Here is a 23,672-nt window from a genome sequence, read left to right as displayed (position 1 = left end):
CACGGGTTCAATCCCTGCTCCAGGAAGATCCCACATGCTGCAGAGCAACTAAGCCCATGTGCCACAACTATTAAGCCTGCACTCTAGAGCCTGTGAGCCACAACTACTGAGCCTGTGCACTGCAACGAAGAGTAGCCCCTGGTCGCCACAGCTAGAGAAAAGCCTGCACGCAGCAATGAAGACCCAGTGCAGCCAAAAATAAATATATAAAAATAAATAAATAAATAAATTTAAATAATAAAAAAAAAGCAGTGGCAGAGTTTGAGAGAATTGATTCCAATTTTGAAAGAAGTTCTACTGTGGGTAAAATGCTATCAAACAACATTGCACTCTACAGAGTAATTGTTCGTGAAGGTAGGAGTCAACTGATGTTTGTTGGCAAACTTCACTGTTGTCTCATTTTAAGAAATTGTCAATTCACCCCCAGCTTTAGCAACTACCACCCTGATCAGTCTGCTGTCATCAACACCGAGGCAAGAACTTCCACCAGCAAAAAGACTGATTCACTGAAGGCTCAGATGATGGTTAGCATTTTTTAGCAATAAAGTTTTGGGGGTTTTTTGACCATGCAGTTCAGCTTGTGGGATCTTAGTTCCCCAACCAGGGATCGAACCTGTGCCACCTGCAGTGGAAGCACAGAGTCTTGACCACTGGACCGCCAGGGAAGTCCCAATAAAGCATTTTAAAATTAAGATATGTCCATTTTTTAGACATAATGCTATTGCTCTCTTAACAGACTATAGTATAGTATAAACATAACTTTTATTATGCATTGGGAAACCAAAAAGTTCATGTGACTTGCTATATTGTGATATTCGCTTTACTGTATTGGTCTGAAACCAAACCCGAAACACCTAAGGAATCAAGAAGCCAAAAGCCAGCTCTTAGAAATGACTAATGAGGCTGATGAGTCTCTGATAAGACAGATCAAAGAAAAGAGAGAATAAACAATATAGGAATATAAAAGGAGATATATCTATGGCTGCATCAGGGTTAATAAATAGAATATTAAAAAGTATGCCAATGTGTTTAAAAACTGAGGCAAAATGGACACAGTCTGTGGAAAATATAAATAATTCAAATGGTTCACTTACAATACTGGTGTTATAAAAAAACAAAACGCGGAGATAAAGGAGATGACAGTAATCCTTAACTGGATCTTGAACCCCACCTCTCCCCCAAAATGCTATAACAGTCATGTATAAATTGGGGGATTTGAATTTAGAGTGTATACATTAGATAATATGAATCTTCGAAAGCTAATCTTCTTGGGTGTGCTAATAGCACTACGGTTACGCAGATGAATGCTCTAGTTCTTAAGAGTTACCTGCTAAGTATTTAGGATTGATATGTCTTGTTGTCTGTAATCTCCCTGCAAATGAGTCAGGAAAAAAAAGAAAAAAGAAATCTATACATCTACAGAGATATATAGAAAAATGGTAACTGGAGAATCCAAGTAAAGGGTATTTATTACACTAGTCTTTCAAGTTTTCCAAAAGCATGAAATAAAAAATTAGGGGAAAAAAATTAATTCAAGAAGAAATAGAAAATTTGAATGGTTCTATAACCATTTAAGAAAACGAATGAGCAATGAAAATTCTTCCCATAGAGAAAAGAGCAGGCCCAGCCAGTTTTACAGGAAAGTTCTACCAACATTCAAGAAGCAGGTGATTCTAATCTTACATTAACTCTTTCACAGTAAATATTATAAGCTTGATACCAAAATCAATTACCAACAGAAATGCAGAAATGCTAAGTGAAATATTATCTAATTCAGCAAGGCATGAAAAAGATCATGATAAAGTTGTATTATGACCAGGTTGGGTTTATTCCAAAAATTCAAGGTTAGTTAAGAAAAGCTATTGATATATATATCACAAACAGCTTAAAGATAAGAACTCAGATCATCATCTAGATACACGCAACAACTACTCACGCTAAAAACAGCAAACAATAAAAAAATTCAGTGAAGTAGCAGGGCATAAAACTAACATACAAATAGCCATGGTGATTATGTTGTACTGTACAGAAATATCAAATCACTATATAGTGGACCAGGAATTAACATGTGTTGTATGTCAATTATACTTCAAAAACAAACAAACAAACTCATAGAAAAAGAGATCAGATTTGTGGTTACCAGAGGTGGGGGATGGGGAAGGGGGAATTGGATGAAGGTAGTCAAAAGCTACAAACTTCTAGTTATAAGGTAAGTACATACTCAGGATGAAATGTACAACATGATAAATATAATTAATGCTGCTGGATGTTATACAAGAAAGTTGTTAAGAGAGTAAATCCTAAGAGTCTCATCACAAGGGAAAAAATTTTTTTCTTTTATTTCGTATCTATATGAGATGATGATGTTTACTAAACTTATTGTGGTAATCATTTCATGATGTATGTAAGTCAAATCACTGCACCGTACACCTTGAACATACGGTACTGTATGTCAATTTATATCTCGATAAACCTGGAAAGAAAAAAAGATACAAACAGCATTCTCATGCACCAATAATAAACAATTAGAGGACACAATGGTAGAGAAAACACCAAGGAAAATAAAACAGAATTAAATTTAACAGGAAATATGCAAAATCTAGTCAAGGAAAATTTCAAAACACTCCTGAAAGACACCAACATAGCCTTGAACAAATGTATAGATATTCTCCATTGTTGTTTAGGATGATTCAACATTATAAAGATGTCAGTTCTCCCTAAATTAATTCATAAATTCAATACAACAATGCAATCCCAATAAAAACGCCAACAAGCTTTTTTATGGAATTAAACAAGGTGATATTAAAGTTCACATGGAAAAACAAACATGCAAGAATAGTTAGGAAAACGGTGATAAGGAAAAATCATGGAGGGGAGACTAGCCCTGTCAGACAGTAAAATATACCATGAAACCACTGTAATTAAAATAGTACAGGACTTCCTAGGTGGTGTAGTGGTTAAGAATCTGCCTGCCAATGCAGGGGACATAGGTTTGATCCCTGCCCCAGGAAGATACCACATGCTGCAAAGCAACTAAGCCCATGTGCCACAACTGTTGAGCCTGCGCTCTAGAGCCCGTGAGCCACAACTACTGAAGACTGCACACTTAGGGCCTCTGCTCTGCAACAAGAGAAGCCACCACAATGAGGAGCCCATGCACTACAATGAAGAGTAGCCCCTGCTTGCTGCAACTAGAGAAAGTCCGTGTGCAGCAACGAAGACCCAACGCAGCCAATCAACCAATCAATCAATCAATAAAAAAAAAACACAGTACAGAGACTTCTCTGGTGGTCCAGGGGTTGAGAATCCACCTTACAATAATGCAGGGGACGTGGGTTCTATCCCTGGTCCGGGAACTAAGATCCCACATGCTGCCGGGCAACTAAGCCCGCGCACTCTAGAGCCCACGTGCTTCAGGTAGAGAGAAGCCCTGCACACTGCCATGAAGATCCCGTGTGCCGCAACTAAAACCCGATGCAGCCAAATAAATATTAAAATAAAATAGTACAATATTGGTACATTAATAGACTAGTGGAATAAAATAGAAAGTCCAGCACAGACCAAAATACTTACAAAACTTTAGCATATGCCAAAGGTGGCATATCACTGGGGTAAAGATGGACTTTTTTTTTTTTTTTTTATTGGTTGTGTTGGGTCTTCCTTGCTGTGCGCGGGCTTTCTTTTTAGTTGCGGTGAGTGGGGGCCACTCTCCGCCGCGGCGCGTGGGCTCATTGCCGTGGCTTCTCTTGTTGCGGAGCACGGGCCCCAGGCGCGCGGGCCTCAGCAGCTGCAGCATATGGTCTGGATAGCCGTGGCTCACGGGATCCAAAGCACAGGCTCAACAGTTGTGGCGCACGGGCTTAGTTGCTCCGCGGCATGTGGGATCCTCCCAGAGCAGGGATCCAACCCGCGTCCCCTGCATTGGCAGGCGGACTCTCAACCACTGCGCCACCCAAGAAGCCCAAGATGGACTTTTTAATACATCGTGTCAGGACAACTAGGTAACAATTTGAAAAAAGAAAAAAATTAGATTTATATCTCATATCATTCACAGGAATTAAACTCCAAATGAATTAGGGAGTTCAGTAAAAAATTAGTAAATTTTTTTTAATGAAACCATGAAGTACTAGGGAAGAACATGGTAAACTCATTTTTAACCTTAAGGTAGGGAAAAGCTCAAAATCCAGAGGCAATAAAAATGAAAAGTTTTACATATTAAAAACACCGTAAATAAATTGAGAATATGTGTCCGCACAAAAACATGTATGCAAATGTTCATAGCAGCATTATTCATAAATAGCCAAAAAGTGGAAACAACCCAAACACCTATCAACTGGTGAATGAATAAATAAAACATGGCATATTCATATAATGGAATATTATTTGGCAACATTATTTGGAATAAAGTTCTAATACAGCTTAGAATAGGGATGAATCCTGAAAACATCATGCTACATGAAAGAAGCCAGTCATAAAAGACCGCATATTGTATGATTCCATTCATGTGAAATGTCTAGGATAGGAAAATCTACAAACACAGAAAGCATAACAGTGGTTGCCTAGGGCTGGAAGGCAGTGGGACATTGGGGAAAACACAGTGATTGCTAATGGTTATGGGGTTTCTCTTTGGGTGGTAAAAATGTTCTAGTATTGATTGTGGTGACAGCTGCACAACTCTGTAAATAAACTAAAAATCATTGAAATGTACACTTTAAATAGGTAAATTGTAAGGTATATAAATTATATCTTGATAAAAAATGAAAGCTGTTAAAAGAAAAACACTATAAACAAAGTTAAAGGACAAATGAAAACCTGGAAGAAAATATTTGTAGACAATGGGTTAATGCTCCTAATATTCTTAAAAATTCAGAGAAATAAGACCTAAATCCAATAGAAAAATGAGGGAGAAAAATACTGCAAACAGTATTGCAAAATACTAGAAACAATCTAAATTCGTATACATAGAAGAGAAGTTGAGTAAACTATGGTATATCCACACCATGAAGTATTATGCTGCTTAAAAAAGAATGAGGAAGATTTCTATGTATCTTTAAGTAGTGATTTCCAGGAAATAATGTTAAGGGAAAAAAGCAAAGCATAAAAGAATACCTAGAGTATGCTATTCTTCCTATAAGAAAGAAGGCCAGGGACCTCCCTGGTGGTGCAGTGGTTAAGAATCCGCCTGCTAAAGCAGGGGACATGGGTTCAATTCCTGCTCCGGGAAGATCCCACATGCTGCGGCGCAACTAAGCCCCTGAGCCACAACTACTGAGCCTGTGCTCTAAAGCCTGAAAGCCACAACTACTTGAGCCTGCGTGCCACAACTACTGAAGCCCACGAGCCTAGAGCCCGTGCTCTGCAACAAGAGAAGCCACCTCAATGAGAAGCCCTTGCACTGCAATGAAGAATAGCCCCCGCTTGCCCCAACTAGAGACAGCCCGCGCACAGCAACGAAGACCCAAGGCAGCCAGTAAATAGATAAACAAATAAATTTATTTAAAAAAAAGAAAGAAGGCCACCCCTTCTACATATACATGTATCGGCTCATTTGTGCAAAAGAAATACAGGAAGGATAAATCAGAAACTAAAGAGAACAGTTACTTGGGATGACAAAGAAAGAAGTAGAAAGAAAAGAACAAAATAGCAGTGATGAGGACAGAGCAGTACTTCTCTGAATGTAGTTTTTCATATAGCTGACTCTTAGAAACACAGTAATATTTTGCAGTCCCCTCACATACCACCAAAATAAAAAAACAATTAAAATCAACCAGGATGTATGGGAAATGCAAAAGGAGTACAAACAGTAATAAATGAACCTAATTATATTACAAATTAATAACATAACCATACTGAAAGGCCACGTGGGGGAAGAAAAGAACTAACCTAAATGACTATGAGAAACAGCAACTTGACAGAATACTTTAAGGCTACAGACAAAAAGAAAAACATAAGTGTTATAATCAGGTCAGTAAATGTATTTCTTACAGGGGCTTTTCTCATAGCAATTCCAGAAATAGTCTATATGGAAAGTAGTTAGACAAATTAAACAAATAAGCAAATATATTGCAGACAATAAAAGTCAGGTTTCAGGACTTCCCTTGTGGCGCAGTGGTTAAGAATCCGCCTCCCAATGTAGGGGACACGGGTTCGATCCCCAGTCCGGAAAGATTCGTTAAGCCACAGAGCAACTAAGCTCATGCGCCACAACCACTGAGCCTGGGCTCTGGAGCCCTTGAGCTGCAAACACTGAGCTCACATGCTGCAACTACTGAAGCTCGTGCGCCTAGAGCCCATGCTCCACAGCAAGAGAAGCCAATGCAAGCGGGCAACAAAGACCCAATGCAGCCAATAAATAAAGAAATAAATTTATTTAAAAAATAATAATAATAAAAGTTAGGTTTCTTACCAGTAGAGAAAGAAGTTATAAATAAGAAAAAAGGAGAGACTACCTTGAACGTTGTGGTGTTGGACTGGAATAATAGGTATCAGTCTAAACAGACAGAAGATAATTGAGATCAGAGGTATCAGTATGAACAGACAGAAAAGAGAATTACATACGTGTAGGTATAGGTTAGTATGCATACATATACTCCATAGCTCTGTCTGCTAGAAGCAGTGATACTCCAACAACAAAAAGCATAGAACCCTTGATTTCTAGATAGCATTCTCCAATAAAAGGAGCCAGGAAGAAATAGCTGATTCCAGGGCTGGGGCAGGGAAAATACAAGATGAGCCTGGAACATCCTGTGGTACCAGAAAAGGAGGAAGGAAAGGCTCAAAAATGGATGGGACTTGTCAAAAGAACACAGGGGCCAATCTGAAGGAACCCATAATGGTCAAAACGAGAAAATTTTGTGCAATAAACTAATGATAATATCAGATTTTTAAAATTTGAGGTGAAAATCACATAACATCCATTTAACCATTTAAAGTATACAGTTCCGTGGCCATTTTGGTCATGTATAACTCATAGGTTCTTAACAGTTGCCTTGAAAAAGTTTGAGGTATGTAAGGATTAGCTCCTCCTCCAGAATCTCACCACAAAGCAAGCAAGTTTCAGACCAGATTCTGGCACACTTAACATTTATTAAACAGATATTTGTCAGCAAGCAGGCACACAACAGTTCACACAAACTATTCTAGAAAGTTGATTAAGTCCCAGCTCTCTCCCATTAGTTTTTCCAATCACCACTCGCTGCAAGAAAGGTTCGCTCAAGACAGAAGTAACAACATCCCAGAGACAAAGTTCTGTTGCCCTTAAAGTCACATCAGGTGATCCTAATCACCCCTGCCACCCACCACCAGGGATCGAACCCCTGTGCCCCCTGCAATGGGAGTGGGGAGTCTTAACCACTGGACCACCAGGGAAGTCCCATACAGCTCTACTCTTATCTCTCTTTAAAACTGTGCTGTCCCCTAGCCACACGTGGTTATTTAAATTTAAATTAATGGAAATTAATTAAAATCAAAAATTCAGTTCCTGGACTTCCCTAGAAGTCCAGTGGTTAAGAGGCCAGGCTTCCATTGCAGGGGGTGCGAGTTTGATTCCCGGTCAGGGAACTAAGATCCTACATGCCACACGGTGTGGCAAAAAAACCAAAAAAAAATCCGTTTCTCAGTCTCACTAGCACACTGCAAGGTTCAATCGCCTCATGAGCCTCATGACTACTGTACTGACAACATACAGATGCAGAACACACCCATCATCACAAAAAGTTCTATCCACAATGCTGCTCTAAAAGAACAAAGTTTTAAGAAAATAGTACATTTCTGGGGATGGAAAATAATTCAACAAAGAGGAAGCATCCATAGAAACATTTACAGAAGACACTTAGGTTCTGAGTTCCGTTCTAGACTTCTACCTGCCTTTGATAATCTTGCTCTTTTCGTCTTCCTGAAAAATACTGTCATCTAGCATAGAAAGAAGTGGGGGGGGGGGGAGGGGCTTCCTAGGTGGCGCAGTGGTTAAGAATCTGCCTGCCAATGCAGAGGTCATGGGTTCGATCCTAGCTCCAGGAAGATCCCACATGCTGCGGAGCAACCAAGCCCGTGTGCCAAAAAAAAAAAAAAAAAAAAAAAAGAAGTGGGGGAGAGAGGGACAAAATCACAGCCCAGGGGAGAAAAAGACAAACAAAGAAACCCCTCAAACCCTTGAAAGCAAAAATTTTTTGTTTTCCCCTTCTTTCCTCCAAATGACATTTTAAAAGAAATAAGGTATGAAATGAGATATCCATGAAGAATTGAATCGGGTAGACTGTTCAAAGTGACTCTCTTAATAGACTCCTAAGCACATACCCAAGATATGAGGCTTTTCAACCTTCTCAAATCCCATTAGTAGCCTCCCAGGTTTGGTTTGCTACCATGTTCTCAGTGCTTTATTGGACCTAAAGTGTTACTATTGTTATTTGAATAGGAAAAGACTTCCTCCCACTCCCGCCAGCAAATTTGTGATTATAAAATGTGTACTAAATTTTGGGTATAATCTTTAAGACTTGGTCTTGAGTCAGGTTTGCTTTGGGTAACAGAGCCCCGAAAATATAATGTGGAATATTTATTGAGTCTACTTATAAAAATTTGCCTCAATTAAAGATTAAGTAATCTTTTAGGACTACTCCTGTTACATAAAGTAAGGCATACCTGAAATTCTTTTTTTTTTAATAAATTTATTTATTTATTTATTATTTTATTGGCCATGTTAGGTCTTTTTTGCTATGCCCGGGCTTTCTTTTTAGTTGTGGTGAGTGGGGGCTACTCTTCGTGTGGTGCACGGGCTCCTTATTGCCATGGCTTCTCTTGTTGCGGAGCTCAGGCTCTAGGTGCGTGGGCTTCAGTAGTTGCAGCACATGGGCTCAATAGTTGTGGCTCACAGGCTCTAAAGCGCAGGCTGAATAGTTGTGACGCATGGGCTTAGTTGCTCCGTGGCATGTGGGATCTTCCTGGAGCAGGGATCAAACCCATGTCCACTGCATTGGCAGGCGGATTCTCAACCAACTGTGCCACCTAGGGAGCCCCTGAAATTCTTAAGACTAGAAACTCAGGCAATCCTTTGATGGCTTGTTATTTATAAACCCCAGAGCCAAACTTAATGTAGGGGTCCACATTGCAAATTTCCCAGTGAACAGATGAGCATTCATTTTATCCAACTGTTTTGCTCAATAGCAAATGCTTACTTAAAATAAAAAGTATGTAACTAGAAGGGTTGGAAGAATGGTGCCCTAAACATTCTGATCAATTTTTTTTAAACTTTCTATTGTAAAAATAAAACACAAAACACATAAAACCACAGAAAACATGTTGATCCCATACCCCTACTTTGTCCCTCCCCCACTCTCTCCTCCCTCTGGTAACCAGAAGTTTGTTTCTGTATCTGTGAGTCTGTTTCTGTTTCGCATATACATTCATTTGTATTATTTTTAGATTCCACAGGAGCCTTTGATAGTTTCTTTGTTATCTGATATCACAATGTACCAGGATCATCCTGTACACTTCCTGCCTTAAACCTAGAATCAGCCATTTCTCTAAGAAACCCTAGTTTCTTTTAATGGGTAAAAATGGAAAATTACGGTCTGAACCACAAGGATAATCACTGATACTGGGTTGGTCATTGTTTCTAGATCTTTTAGTGGATATAAACACATAGACACAGACACACACACACACACACACACACACACACACACACACACTCTCAAATACCTACAGAAGCCAGGCAGGTAACAAATGAGTGAAGCATGAAAGAGATGAGGCATACGGATTGAGGTAAACTAAACGAGACAGATCTTCCAATTTTTCAAAAGAAGCCAGAAATATAAATTTTTAACATGAATTTTTAAAATATTGGCAACTACTGGGGGGAATGAATTGGGAGATTGGGATTGCCATATATACATTACTAATAAGAAAAAAAATCAAATTGTACACTTTAAATATATAGTTTATTGTGTATCAATTGTATCTCAATAAAAGTTCTTAAAGAAAAAAAATATTGGCAACTAACAAAATAATTAAACACTTAGGTTACATAAAACACATCTGTGGGACAGATGTGGTCCATGGCCTACGTGCACCCTCACCCTGAAAAATTAAAGCAGTGTGTAGTTATATCCCAGAAGTCACATTGTTGCTAATACATAAAAATATTTACAGAAGTAAGAGAATTCTCAGATTGCTTCAGGAAAAGCCAAACTATAAGGAAGGGGAGAAATGTGTAATTATCTCCCTCCCCCAACAACTTTCTAAAGTACTAGGAAGAAAAATATTTTCTGTATAGAAACTATTTTCCTTCTAGGACATGGTAAAAAAGGCAGAATTCAGTTATCAGAAAAAACTCTCAGAGCTGAAATCTAACAAAAGATTTTACATCTAAACTCTTGGAATCTCAGGATGAGACCCAGGAGATATATTTATATGATTAGGTATATTAGAGGCAATAAAACTGGTAAAAAGTTTATTGCAAATGCATGATCAACCCCTTACCCTCATTTTCACCTGTCCTAAAAAGAAAAGAAGCTAAAAGCATTGCCACCTCAGCCTAGGCCCCCTCCTGGAAGCAGGAGAGCTAACAGAATGTGGCTGGGGAAAGAGTAAGATGTGAAAATTCTAAATAAGGCCCCAAAGGGCTTCCTAGGTGGCTCAGTGGTTGAGAATCCGCCTGCCAATGCAGGGGACAACGGGTTCGATCCCTGCTCCAGGAAGATCCCACATGCCACGGAGCAACTAAGCCCGTGTGCCAAAAAACAAAAACAAACAAACAAACAAACAATAAATAAGGCCCCAAGGAAAGGCTGGGGAAGGGCCCAGTTATCAAGAAAGACCTGGTTGGGTATGGCTTCTTTAGTGTAAGCTAGTATCATGTGACCTGCTCCAAGGTCCAGAAATACAGAAATCACAGGATTAACTTCTTCAGTTCAAAGACAAGAGAGGTCAGATTAGATTAAAGCAAAAACCATAAGAACACTCACAAGGTTATTTCACCCTGGTTTCTGAAATACTCTTTCAAAGAAAATAAGGACCTCAAACAATCGAAGGAATTCCAAGCAAAAGGAAGGAGGGGACTAGAAGCTTCCCTGACTGCGCCAGGAACCTCCCTCTGTCAGCTTTACAGCTTCCACCTTGAGGTCCTGTGCACTTGGTGTATCCTTCACTGTAGCCTCTTGGTCTTGTGCACTTTAGGGCTATTGTATTCTGCATGTTATCAGATCATAAAATTTTAAGCTTCTAATTTGGAAACTAGGCCCTAAGCCAAGGGCAGAGGAAGAGTAAAGTTGGGGGAAGGGACCAGATGGGCTCAAACTACCATTCTCAGAAGTGACTCACCAGGGAGACAGATGTAGCATCCCCTGCCTTTGATCATGAAGCCTTTCTGTGTCTCATGTAGGGAAGAGAAAAACAGCTTTGCTTCTGGCACTGATCAGACACTAGCTTGTCTACCACCTGTCTTTTGTACCCTCTAGAAATACTACCAGCAGAATGGAGGCAGATTTGTAGTGTCAAAGGGGTAAGTCCAAACTAATGTTTACAATTCCTTTGACTTGAGAAAATGAATTATTTTCTCTTCCCCCATCACCTCACACATCTACACACTGGTGACCATGTCCTTTCTATGAACATTTGAATACTAATAACCATAACTAATATCTATCTACTGAACCTGCATCATACTCTGTTCTAAATACTTGACATGTATTAACCCTTTGTAGTAGCTACCGTATTATCTCCATTTTACAGATGAGGAAATGGAGGCATAGAGAAGTTAAGTAGTCACTTCCCATGGTCACAGAGCTAATCAGGGTTAATAACTCAATTTGGGGGAATGAAAGGATTTTTAACACTATCAGGTCTAGCTACCTATGCTGATGCTTACAGCTTTGCTACAACTCCCCAGAATGTGGCAATTCAGTATGTGGCCTCAACACTCTGATCCACAGGGAACTCACCTCACTTGAGGTATCCTGTGCTGTCCTGGAACGGCCTTATACTGGGCTGCTTGCAGTTCCCACCCATTGGTTCTAGTTTTTCTCCTTGGAGCCTGTGCATCTCTGTGAGAAACTCACATCTAAAGATAATTTCCTCTTCTGTTCCCTCCCTCATATTTAAACAAATTGGTTTATTTCCTGAATGTGATTGGACTGATTTTCCAAATACTACTGTGACTCACAAGGCCCTATTGCCTTTCAAGGCCACTTCATATACTCACATAAAAACATGTAAATATAGTAGGGCCGGGATTGTAATTTCTGCATAAATGGGTCCTGAAGTTCATCTCACTCTTTCCAGTCCTGTTCACCACATATACACGGCTGCCAGCACTGCCAATTCTACTCCGTAGAATTCTGCACCTAGCCCCTCATCTCTCCATTTCCCCTGACACTGGTCTGGGCCCCCAATCAAGCCCTCTGATTCGATCTAATACAATGGCCTAAACTTTCCCAATTTCAGCTCCTCACTCCAATTCATGACACAGGCTGCTGCCAGAGAAGTCTTCCTACAGCACTACCCTGCCTGGTGACCTTCAATTGCTTTTTATCTGCAGAGTCTACCACAGTGTCTAGCATACTGGACTGGGGATGCTCAGTACATATTGGTAGAAGGAGGGACTGAATAAAGTGACTGGTTGAACTGCTTGATTTCATGACTCAGTTGTACTGTCCACTGTTGTTAGGAGGAAATTTCCTTGAGTTTTAAACAAAAGCTAGTTTACGTAAAGTAGTATTTAGTATTTGGCTTAACAAACCATTTAAAAATTTTTGGTCAGTTCATGTGTATGAGTAAATACATTTTTTACAGTATTTATTTGATATATAGTTGCACAAAAATTCTGGTTGCATACATTCTTCTTGGTGCTCAGACTTCCTAAAGAATAAACTGTAAATACGAAGCAGGAAAGAAAATACCAGCAGCATATTGTTATGTGGGAAAATGTTTGCATTCAACAAGAATCTAGAAAGAAAAAGTAAAAACTTCACAGTATGATGATACATCTATTAAACTAGCAATCATAAATCAGATTTCAAAGCCAGTGCTGGGAGCCTGGGAGGAAGTGTTTCACTTCACTTTAGACACTGCAAATTGGCTCTGGCTTTCTGGTAAACACACACTCTGGTCTTGCCTAATAAGAACTATAAAACTTCTTACACCTTTGGATCCAATGATTCAGCTAGAGGAACACACCTTAAGGAAATAACTTAAAGAAAAACAAATGTCTATACTATTTGTATTAAAGACAACTGAGGCACATCTTAAATTCCCCAAATACAAGAAAGACCAGGCTAACCATGTATCACTGTGTACATCAACACAAAGATATGAGGGTGAGTCAAAAATAATCTGCACTCTGGCTGTAGAATTTATTTTAATTAACTTTTAGAAAAGGCAAATATATCATTTTTCGACATCACCTCCTTGCTTCTCAATACACTTTGTCCATCTGTCAACAGACTTTTGTATTCCCTCATTAAAACATGTTTTAGGCTGAGCTGCAAGCCATGAATGCACCGCTGTCTTCACGTCTTCATCAGAAGTGAAACTTCATCCTCATAGGGCTGCTTTCGGGGAACCAAATAGGTGAAAGTTTGATACAGCAAGATCAGGACTACAGGGAGGATGCTTTAACACCTCAAAACGAAGTTTTTATAGAGTGCCAACAGTGTGGGCAGAAGTGTACAGACATGCATCGTCATGCAAGGTCACAACGCCCTTGGACAGCAGTCCTCTGCATTTAATCTGAAGTTTAGGCTTCAATAAGTATCTCACTGTAACCAACCCTGTTGATTGTTGAATCTGTTTCCTGATAATGTTCCAATACTGGTCCTTGAGAAACCCAGAAAACTGTAAGCATCCATTTTCCAGCTGATGGTTGACTTTTGAACTTTTTCTTGGTCAGTGACTGAGGATGTTTCCATTCCATAATCTGCCGTTTACTCTCAGGCTTGTAGTGATGAATCCATGTCTCGTCACTAGTAATGATTCTCTTTAAGAAACTTTCACCTTCCTTAGAGTATCAGTCCAAATTTTGTTTGCAGATATCCAAACGCTTCTGTTTATGCTCTTCCGTGAGTTGTTTCAGTACCCATCTCGCACAAACTTTTCGAAAACTAAGTCTGTCGTGGATTACTTCGTTCTGAGGTGTTGAAGCATCCTCCCTATAGTCCTGATCTTGCTCTATCAGACTTTCACCTGTTTGGTCCCCTGAAAGCAGCCCTACGAGGACAAATTCACTTCTGATGAAGAAGTGAAGACAGCGGTGCATTTGTGGCTCACAGCTCAGCCTAAAACATGTTTTAATGAGGGAATACGAAAGCTTGTTGACAGATAGACAAAGTGTATTGAAAAACAAGGAGATGATGTTGAAAAATGATGTATTTGCCTTTTCTAAAAGTTAATTAAAATAAATTCTACAGCCAGAGTGCGGATAATTTTTGACTCACTCTCGTATATTATGAAGTCACTTAAAATGACAAGTACATGGCCTTTTTCTATAAAGGGAGGTATACACTCACTTTCAGCAACAGTGTTTATAATTAAAGACAAGGGTTCTGAAAGCACACACATCTTGGTTTGAATCCTAGCATTACCCTCCATACACTTTCAAGAAATGTTTCTCTTCTAAGAATGGATATGAACCACGTAGGACCTGCAAGCAGTTACTTGCTCTTGAGGAGATATGTGTATTCTTATTCGAGTAGAAAAGACAGATGGTTAGAGAGCAGGCTCTTCTGTCAGACTGCCCGAGCTCACATCTCAGCAGTCACTTGCTGGCCATGTGACCTCAGGCAAGTGACTAAACTGCCCTACATTCCATTTGCAATTCATGTGTCTAATATGGCTAATACTACGTTAATATATGGCTAATAATATGACCTGCCCTGTAAGGTTCTTCTGAGGTTGAAATGAGATGACGCCTATAGAGTGCTCAGTATAGTGACTGACATGTAGTATGTTTTCAGTAAATGTCAGCAGTTTGTATTCTTCAATTAAATTACTCATCATTCACTATGGTCCAAACATTGCATCAGGTGCACCCACTACATTTAATCCATGCAAGAACCTTATAAGGTGAGTGTTGTTATACAAAATAGTTAAAGAAATGGGCTCAGAGAAGGATCTGTGACTATCAGGTGAAAAAAGGAGAATGCAAGATGGTTGGTAGATGCAGATTACAAACATGAAAATGAAAGGTACTGACAAATTTGCAATGATATGTATAATTAGATCATTAGGTCCACTTTGTTTAAAGCTAGTCAAGTTTCTTTGTGTTTCCAAGTAGAAGCAAGCACATGTGAACTGGGGACCCAGTCCCATTGCCTTTATTGTGCCTTGCCGTTCTTTCCCCTAAGCAGGGACCAGGCCATGTATTAAATGTCACCTTAGCATTGGCTTTTAACAGCAAGTGCTTACCTGGAGAAGATAGAGGAGTCCTGGGACAAACAAGGTGAGTGGGTACAGAGACTGGTATGTTGCCAAGGCAAGAAAGATAGCACTGAGGAAGGCACTGCCTGTAAAAAGAAATAAATATATGGAATAATCCAGTCACATTAATCAGGATTAGATTCAGCAAGTCCCCAAAACAAGAAACTTTCCATAACTGCTCAAATAATCACCTGTCAAATATTTCCCGGTGTATAAGATGCTACGCAAACTCACAATAGTGGGAAGTTCTTCACTTGATTTCCAATGAAAGGAAATCAAGGAAGTCAGAACCACTTACCTTAGCAACCTGAGACACCACAGGTATATTTCTTGTAAAATTTTCAGACCCAGAAAGATTTTACAAAACTTCACCCCAAAGATGAATAAAGGAATCAAGTCTATTAACATCTATGTACTGTTTAACTTACCAATTAAGCCTACAATTATTGCTTACATGATTCAGAACTGTGAAACCTATGCTTTTGTTTGCTGCAACATCTCATCACTATTTTTATAACAACCCTTCCTTACGTTCTCTTTTCAGGTTATATATTATTTTTTCGAATTAAAATATAGATTAATTTTTATTAATAATGTCCCTATTCCTTACATAAAATGGACCATTGTGGAATTATTAAACATGATGTTATCAAGAATTTTCAATGACATGGAAAGATGTTTATCACATTCTATTAATGGAAGATCATAAAAGAGATACATACTATGACCCCTTTTTTATTTTTTTATTTTTTTTTTTTTTGGACTACAGCTCTTTAAAATAAATAGCATTAAAGGCTGTAGCATAACCCACCAATGACCCCTTTTTTAAAAAATGCATAAACACATTTTTTAAAAAACTAAAAGGCGGGAATTCCCTGGCAGTCCAGTGGTTAAGACTCTGCTCTTTGAGGGCCCAGGTTTGATCCCTGATCAGGGAACTAAGACCCCACAAAATTCGAGGTGTGGCCAAAAATAAAAACTAAAAAACTAAACTATAAGGCTAGGCCACAAATTTCACAGTGTTTTTCTCTGGGTGGTTGGATTACAGATGATTTTTCACTGTTGCTTCTCTGTATTTTCTAAACTTCCTATAATAAACATGCTTTGTTTTTGTCATAAGAAAAAACTTATATCTTATCTCCCAAGGCAATAAAAATAAAAGCAAAAATAAACAAATGGGACCTAATCAAAGTTATAAGCTTTTGCACAGCAAAGGAACCCATAAACAAAATGAAAAGACAACCTACGAACTGGGAGAAAATATTTACAAACAATGCAATTGACAAGGGATTAGTTTCCAAAACATATATTGTACAAACAGCTCACACAACTCAATAATAAAAAAACAAACAACCCAATCAAAAAATGGGCAAAAGACCTAAATAGACATTTCTCCAAAGAAGACATATAGATGGCCAACAGGCACGTGAAAAGATATTCAACATCGCTAATTATTAGAGAAATGCAAATCAAAACTACAATGAGGTACCACCTCACACTGGTCAGAAGGGCCGTCATTAAAAAGTCTACAAATAATAAATGCTGGAGAGGGTGTGGAGAAAAGGGAACCCTCTTACACTGTTGGGAATGTAAATTGGTGTAGCCACTGTGGAAAACAGTATGGAGGTTCCCTAAAAAACTAAAAAATAGAGTTACTATATAATCCAGTAATCTCACTCTTGGCATATATCTGGAGAAAACTCTAATTCAACTCCATGTTCACAGAAGCACTATTTACAATAGCCAAGACATGGAAACAACCGAAATGTCCACCGAAAGATGAATGGATAAAGATTTGGCATATATGCACAATGGAATACTACTCATCCACAAAAAAGAATGAAATAATGCCTTTTGCAGCAACATGGATAGACCAAGAGATAATCATACTAAGTGAAGTTAGTCAGAAAGAGGAAGACAAATACCATATGATATCACCTATATGTGGAATCTAAAATATGACACAAATGAACTTACTTATGAAACAGAAACGGAAACAGACACAGAAAACAAACTTATGGTTACCAAAGGGGAAAGCAGGGTGGCAGAGGGATAAATTAGGAGTGTGGGATTATCAGACACAAGCTACTACACATAAAATAGATAAACAACAAGGTCCTATTGTATAGTACAGGGAACTATATTCAATATCATGTAATGAACCATAATGGAAAAGAATATGAAAAAGAATATGTATATGCGTACAACTGAATCATGTTGTTGTACAGCAGAAACTAATACAATGTTGCAAATCAAGTATACTTCAATAAAAAAAACTAGATGGATATAAGAAAAAACTGATATCCTTTTTAAAAAAACCAAGTAGCTATTCCCTTTCAGATGGTTTAAGAAACAGAGTACCCAAAATCAAGGCTAGAGAAACCCAGTTAACAACAGAGATTGCACAGTGGCCCAGAAATCCATAGAGCTCAATTGATGGTCCAGGGCTGGTATCTATAATGATAATATTTCAGCAAATAACAGTGCTCCTGGTCATTCTTCTTAGCATGGGGTCAACTTTTACTGAAAACAACAGACATCCTCTCAATGGTGTTTCATAAAAGGAGGAATTATTCACTCCACTCAGTCCAGGGAATTTTACCCTCTCCCAACCTAGCTCCAGAAACAAACAGAAGGAGATGTTCCACAGGACTTTTCTGCCCACCAAAGTGGTCTATATACAGTGGTTTGACTTGTGATTTTTAGGTTTGATGACAGCGCAAAAATGATACGCATTCAGTAGGAATCATACTTCTAATTTTGAATTTTCATTTTTTTCCCCAAGCTAGCGGTTATGCAGCACATACTCTCTCGTGATGCTGGGCAGCCGCAGCTGCAGCTCCCAGTCAGTAATTCAATCACGAGGCTAAACAACTGATGCACTTACAACCATTCTGTACCCATGTAACTATTCTGTTTTTCACTCTCAGTACAGATTCAATAAATTACATGAAATATTCAACACTTTATTATAAAATAGGCTTTGTGTTAGATGATTTTGCCCAACTGTAGGCTAATGTAAGTGTTCTAAGCACATTTAAGGTAGGCTAGGCTAAAGCTAAGCTATGATGTTCAGTAGGTGAGGTACATTCAATGTAGTTTTTAAAATTTATTTACTTATTTATTTATTTATTGGGTTGCGTTGGGTCTTCATTGCTGCGCATGGGCTTTCTCTAGTTGTGACGAGTGGGAGGGGCTACTCTTCATTGCGGTGCACAGGCTTCTCATTGCAGTGGCTTCTCTTGTTGCGGAGCACAGGCTTCAGTAGTTGCAGCACACGGGCTCAGTAGTTGTGGCTCACGGGCTCTAGAGCACAGGCTCAGTAGTTGTGGCACACAGGCTTAGTTGCTCCACAGTATGTGGGATCTTCCCAGATCAGGGATCAAACCCATGTCCCCTGCATTGGCAGGTGGATTCTTAACCACTGTGCCACCAGGAAACTCCTGCAATATAGTTTTGACTTAGGATATTTGCAACCTACGATGGGATTACTGGGACGTAACCCCATCATAAGTCAAGGAAGATCTGTACTTGAAACATGTAAGAGCCACCCTGGAAGAGGGATGGTTATGAATGTGACTACTGCATAGAAGAGTGAGTGGAGAGAAAAGAACTTTGAACGTCCATCCCTCAAACCAAGGAAACTCACCAGCTAGAAACAATTCCTGGTTGAAAGAAAGGGGAAGGAAGGCAGAGAAAGGAGGAAGCTGGAAGTAAAAGACCAAGGACAGAACTCTATGGGATGGGCTATTTCATCATGTTGATTAGTGCCAACATGAGGTCCTGTGTCCAGGGTACTTGTAAACACGACTGAGCAGGGACAAACCATGCCCAACCAAGCTGTGCTAACAGCAGAGGCCCACACACACCTCGAACCAGAATCAGGTCAACTCTGAGATAGGGAGATGGCGGTGGTGGGAAAGGTGCTATTCTGGAGCCCAACAGCTAGAGTAGACTCAGAATTCCTTGACTAAGCCAAAAATTTGAATGGTTTGTGGGAAATCAGCAAAGAGAGGGGAAAAGCTGGAAAGAACTTTTAAATTTAACATTGTTTTCTACAGAGATTGGTGGTGGTAGGAATGAGAAGAGGCCCATATGTCTGTTAATAGAGGAGGAATAATGTTCCAACTCCATCCATTCTTACAAATGTGGTGGAAACAAACACATGGCTTTCACCTCTCTCTCCCAGGAAACACCAGGGGGTGAAATAAATACAGCCACCTCCTGCCGTAATTGCCTGAGATCAGTAATTACTTGTCTGGAGCAGCTAACTACTTATAAGGTCCAAGAGAGAAGAAACAGCTCCTAGCTAAAGAATGGACTTGTGGGTTTCAAAATACTTGCTCCCAAGATCAGGAAGAAGCAGTCTTCCTTCCTTGGATGAAATCTTTAGGAAAGAAAAATCTGTTCCTTCTGCTAGTCTCTCTACCAGTAAGTGGCATCAGCATCTCCCTGAACACCGCAGCTATTCTTCGCCGCTCCCGCTCCCACACTCCTTCTACCAGTCACCATGCCCTGTTGACCCACCTCTGGAACATCCATCACTGCAGTTCTCACTCTCATCATCTCTCACCAGGAGTTTTCAGCAGCCTCTTCCTTCTGCTCCTCAATGGTCTCCCCACCTCCCTCCCATCCAGTCCATCCTCCACAGAGGTACTGGAAGGATCCTTCTAAAATACAGTTTAGACTGTGACGAGCCCCTCTTTAAAGACTTCTTCTAACAGATTATGTCCAAACTCTAGCAGCAAACAAGACCCTTCACTATCTGGGTCTTATTTCTCCAGCTTCATCTCTCACCATCTCCTACACATCCTCTGTCCTCCAGCTACACTGGATCATTCCCCAGTTTCTGAAAACATCATGTCCTTTCATTCCTCTGTGTCTGTTCTCAGGCTATTTCTTAGCTGTCCTTTCTTGCCCTCCTTCTAGTAGAGACCCTTCCCTCAGTGACCAGTGAAATGTTACTTCCTCTATGAGGCCTAAGTAGAGACGCTAATAATAGTAGGTTATTGGGGCTTCCTAGGTGGCACAGTGGTTAAAAATCCGCCTGCCACTGCAGGGGACACGGGTTCGAGCCTTGGTCAGGGAGGATCCCACATGCCACGGAGCAACTAAAGCCCGTGCACCACAACTACTGAGACTGCAGTCTGCAGCCCATGAGCCACAGCTACTGAAACCCACACGCCTAGAGCCCGTGCTCTGCAACGAAGAGTAGCCCCTACTCACCACAACTAAAGAAAGCCTGCGAACAGCAAAAAAGACCCAACACAGCCAATAAAATAAATTAATAATTAATTTTAAAAAATTCTATAATAGTAGATTATCTATCTATTTATTTATTTATTTTTATTTTTGGCTGTGTTGGGTCTTTATTGCTGCGCGCAGGCTTTCTCTAGTTGTGGCAAGTGGGGGCTATTCTTCGTTGTGGTGCCCGGGCTTCTCATTGTGGTGGTTTCCCTTGTTGCAGAGCACAGGCTCTAGGTGCACGGGCTTTAGCAGTTGTGGCACGCAGGCTCAGCAGTTGTGGCTCGCAGGCTCTAGAGCACAGGCTCACTAGTTGTGGTGCACAGGCTTAGTCACTCCGTGGCATGTGGGATCTTCCTGGACCAGGGATTGAACCTGTGTCCTCTGCATTGGCAGGTGGATTCCTTACCACTGTGCCACCAGGGAAGTCCCATAATAGTAGATTATAGCTAACATTTATTGATCACTCACTAGGTGCCAGGCACCTATCTTCTGTACATGAAAACGCGATAGGTGAAGAAACCAAGGCACAGAAACAGAAAGGCTAAGTAACATGTCACATTAAGTAATGGGATCACTAAGCTGATTCCAGTGCCCATTTTTCTTACCTCATTCAATACTCTCATTCAACACTGACACTGTCTTCCAATAATTTCCTAACCTTTCTCTCTCTCCCCATTTGTCTATGAGTTTCTCAAAGGCAATAAATCTCTCTTAACTCAGACTCTCTAGCACCTAGCACAGTGCCTGGCACACGTGATGAATGAATGAATGAATATCATTCAGTGATACATGTGAAATCCTTTTAAAAAACCCAAGCAGGAAACCAATGTTCGTTTTTTAAAAAACTGAGATATAATTGACATACAACATTATATAAGTTTCAGATGTACAACATAATGATTTGCTGTGTGTACAGACTGTGAAATGATCACCATAATAAGTCTAACTGAAACCAATGTTCCTGAGGAAGGAAAACTTATGATGTATAAAACACAGAGTAATGAAACATGGGCAAAGCACAAAATAAATCTGATTCTTGAAAAAAACAGAGCCTGCAGAATAGCTTTGAGGACGTGTGGCGGGGGGCCAGCCGAGAACGTGGAGTAAACTATCAGACGGCTGAGGCCTCTGGTCGGGGGGCAGAAATGTGGTGCTGCAATAGTCAGGAGCCTGGTGTGCGGGATGCTGGGGCAGGTGTGGATGGGGCACGTGCACAGTCTGAGCAAAAGCAAGGGGGAGTATGGAGGCACACAAGAGACTCAGACAGGGCTAACATGATTTTTAAAAAACTATAAGAGGCAAGAAGAATGGGTTAGGAAGGCAGGAGGATGATATGTGCTTAGGGCAGGGTCAGGGAAGGAAAAAGTAAAAGGCGTTTTCAAATATTTTAGACGAACCATGCAATATGCAAACATTTCTGGAGTGTCTGCCCTATGCCAGGTCTGTGCTGGGTGCAGGAGACTGACTCAGAGAGTCTCTGTCCTCAGGGAGCTCCCAGTAAACAGTAACAAAATACGGGAGGAAAGTATGAAGGAAGCCCATCAGGGGAAGCTGACACCTGAGTTCTGAACAATGAGGGGGTGAGAGGCCTGGCAGTCCAAGGGAACAGCATGTGCCTGTGCAGGAGGGTGAGGGAAAGAATGGTGTGCTGGGGTGGAGGGGCAGGGACTGTAATTAGCCACGTAGAGCTAAAATGTGGCACAAACAGAGGCATGGAAGGAGTGACTGGAAGAGAGTGCAAGAGGGGGTTTGTGGATGTTGGTAACATCCTGTTTCTTAACGTGAGTGCTGGTTACACATCATTTTGTGAAAATTCATTGAATTGTACAATAATGATCTGTGTACTTTTCTATATATACGTTGTACTTCAACAAAAAGTTATAATCTTAAAAGTCTCAGCAAGCAGGTAGGTAGGGTTCAGATCAAGGAAGGCTTAGTTTGCACAATCAGTCAAAAACATGTCTACAAGCCTAGACATGACATCTCAAATAAGGCCTGAAGTGGCAGCCTCATCTGGGCTAGAGCTAGGGCATCCTACTCATCTAACCAGCAGGAACTATACCAAGAAGACTGTAAACTTTACCCCAAAAAAGATATAATCTATCATTTATCTGCTAGAATGGTCCAGATACTCAGGCACTAGGTTTTCTGCATGAGATCTAGTCTTTGACCTTATCATAAGAATATTAAAGTAAATCAAGCAAATGTATATGTGCACTGGCTCTAGTATCAGGGAATTTCATTATCTACCCATTAGCTAGCTAGCTAGCTAGTTGTGAATATGTTTTCCAACTCTGTTTGTGTCAGCGTGGGGGCCACAACAAGCGTGGGCAAGACCTAGGGTAACACTCTGCCTCCAGGGACTGCACCTGGAAGTGATCTGGGCCTGGGTGGGTGGCACAGCTACAGGACAGGACGGGAACGTAGATGAGGTGGAGCTACGGGGCTGGTTCAAGATATGGAATTCAAGTAGAATGAACAGAGACTGGGTCCCAGACAGTGACCTGTACCAGGACAGGCAGTGGGGCAGACTGGAGTGTGATTAAAAGGGCTGAGGTCCCACAGGACACTCAGAAGAGGAAGCTGCACTAGGGCCTGAGAGCAAGCAAGACTACTGGGCAGGAGGAGGGGCTGGGGCCTGGCCCAGTGTTCTGTATTTCTTGCCAAGTGTTCTTTCAACAGTGCAGGCTTTCTCAGAGCAGTCCATCCACATCAGTGGTGATGATGATGATTCACTGAGCACATACTTTGTTCCAGCCACGACTGTAAGCACTTTACATGTATTGTCATTCCTTCCAATAACTCTATGAAGTGGGTACTATTACTGTCCCCATTTCACAGATTAGTAAACTGAAGGACAGAGACGTTATTTGCTCAGGGTCACAAAACTAGTGAATGGTGACAGAATTTGAACCTGGACAGTCTCATTCCAGAGTGCCCAGTCTTTAGCTGCATCACTATGCTACCTTCTTGATCTCAATCTATGGCTGTACCATAAAAATCACAATAAGCAGAGC

The 23,672-nt window shown here is 40.4% G+C and overlaps 1 protein-coding gene across 2 annotated transcripts in view; it reads right to left on the bottom strand.

Annotated features, from left to right (window-relative positions):
* Positions 1–23,672, bottom strand: part of PIGU (phosphatidylinositol glycan anchor biosynthesis class U) — a 96,973-nt gene that overhangs the window by 34,106 nt on the left and 39,195 nt on the right. For both annotated transcript variants that reach the window (XM_057700791.1, XM_057700792.1), the window contains one exon: positions 15,397–15,494. In XM_057700791.1, the coding sequence (XP_057556774.1) occupies positions 15,397–15,494 (98 nt within the window). The remainder of the gene's footprint in view (positions 1–15,396; positions 15,495–23,672) is intronic.

Source organism: Hippopotamus amphibius, chromosome 12 (genome assembly GCF_030028045.1).
Source record: "Hippopotamus amphibius kiboko isolate mHipAmp2 chromosome 12, mHipAmp2.hap2, whole genome shotgun sequence".
Lineage (NCBI taxonomy): Eukaryota > Metazoa > Chordata > Mammalia > Artiodactyla > Hippopotamidae > Hippopotamus > Hippopotamus amphibius.
The sequence above is the reverse complement of the archived record's forward strand: the minus strand, read 5'-3'. Positions and strand labels throughout refer to the sequence as shown.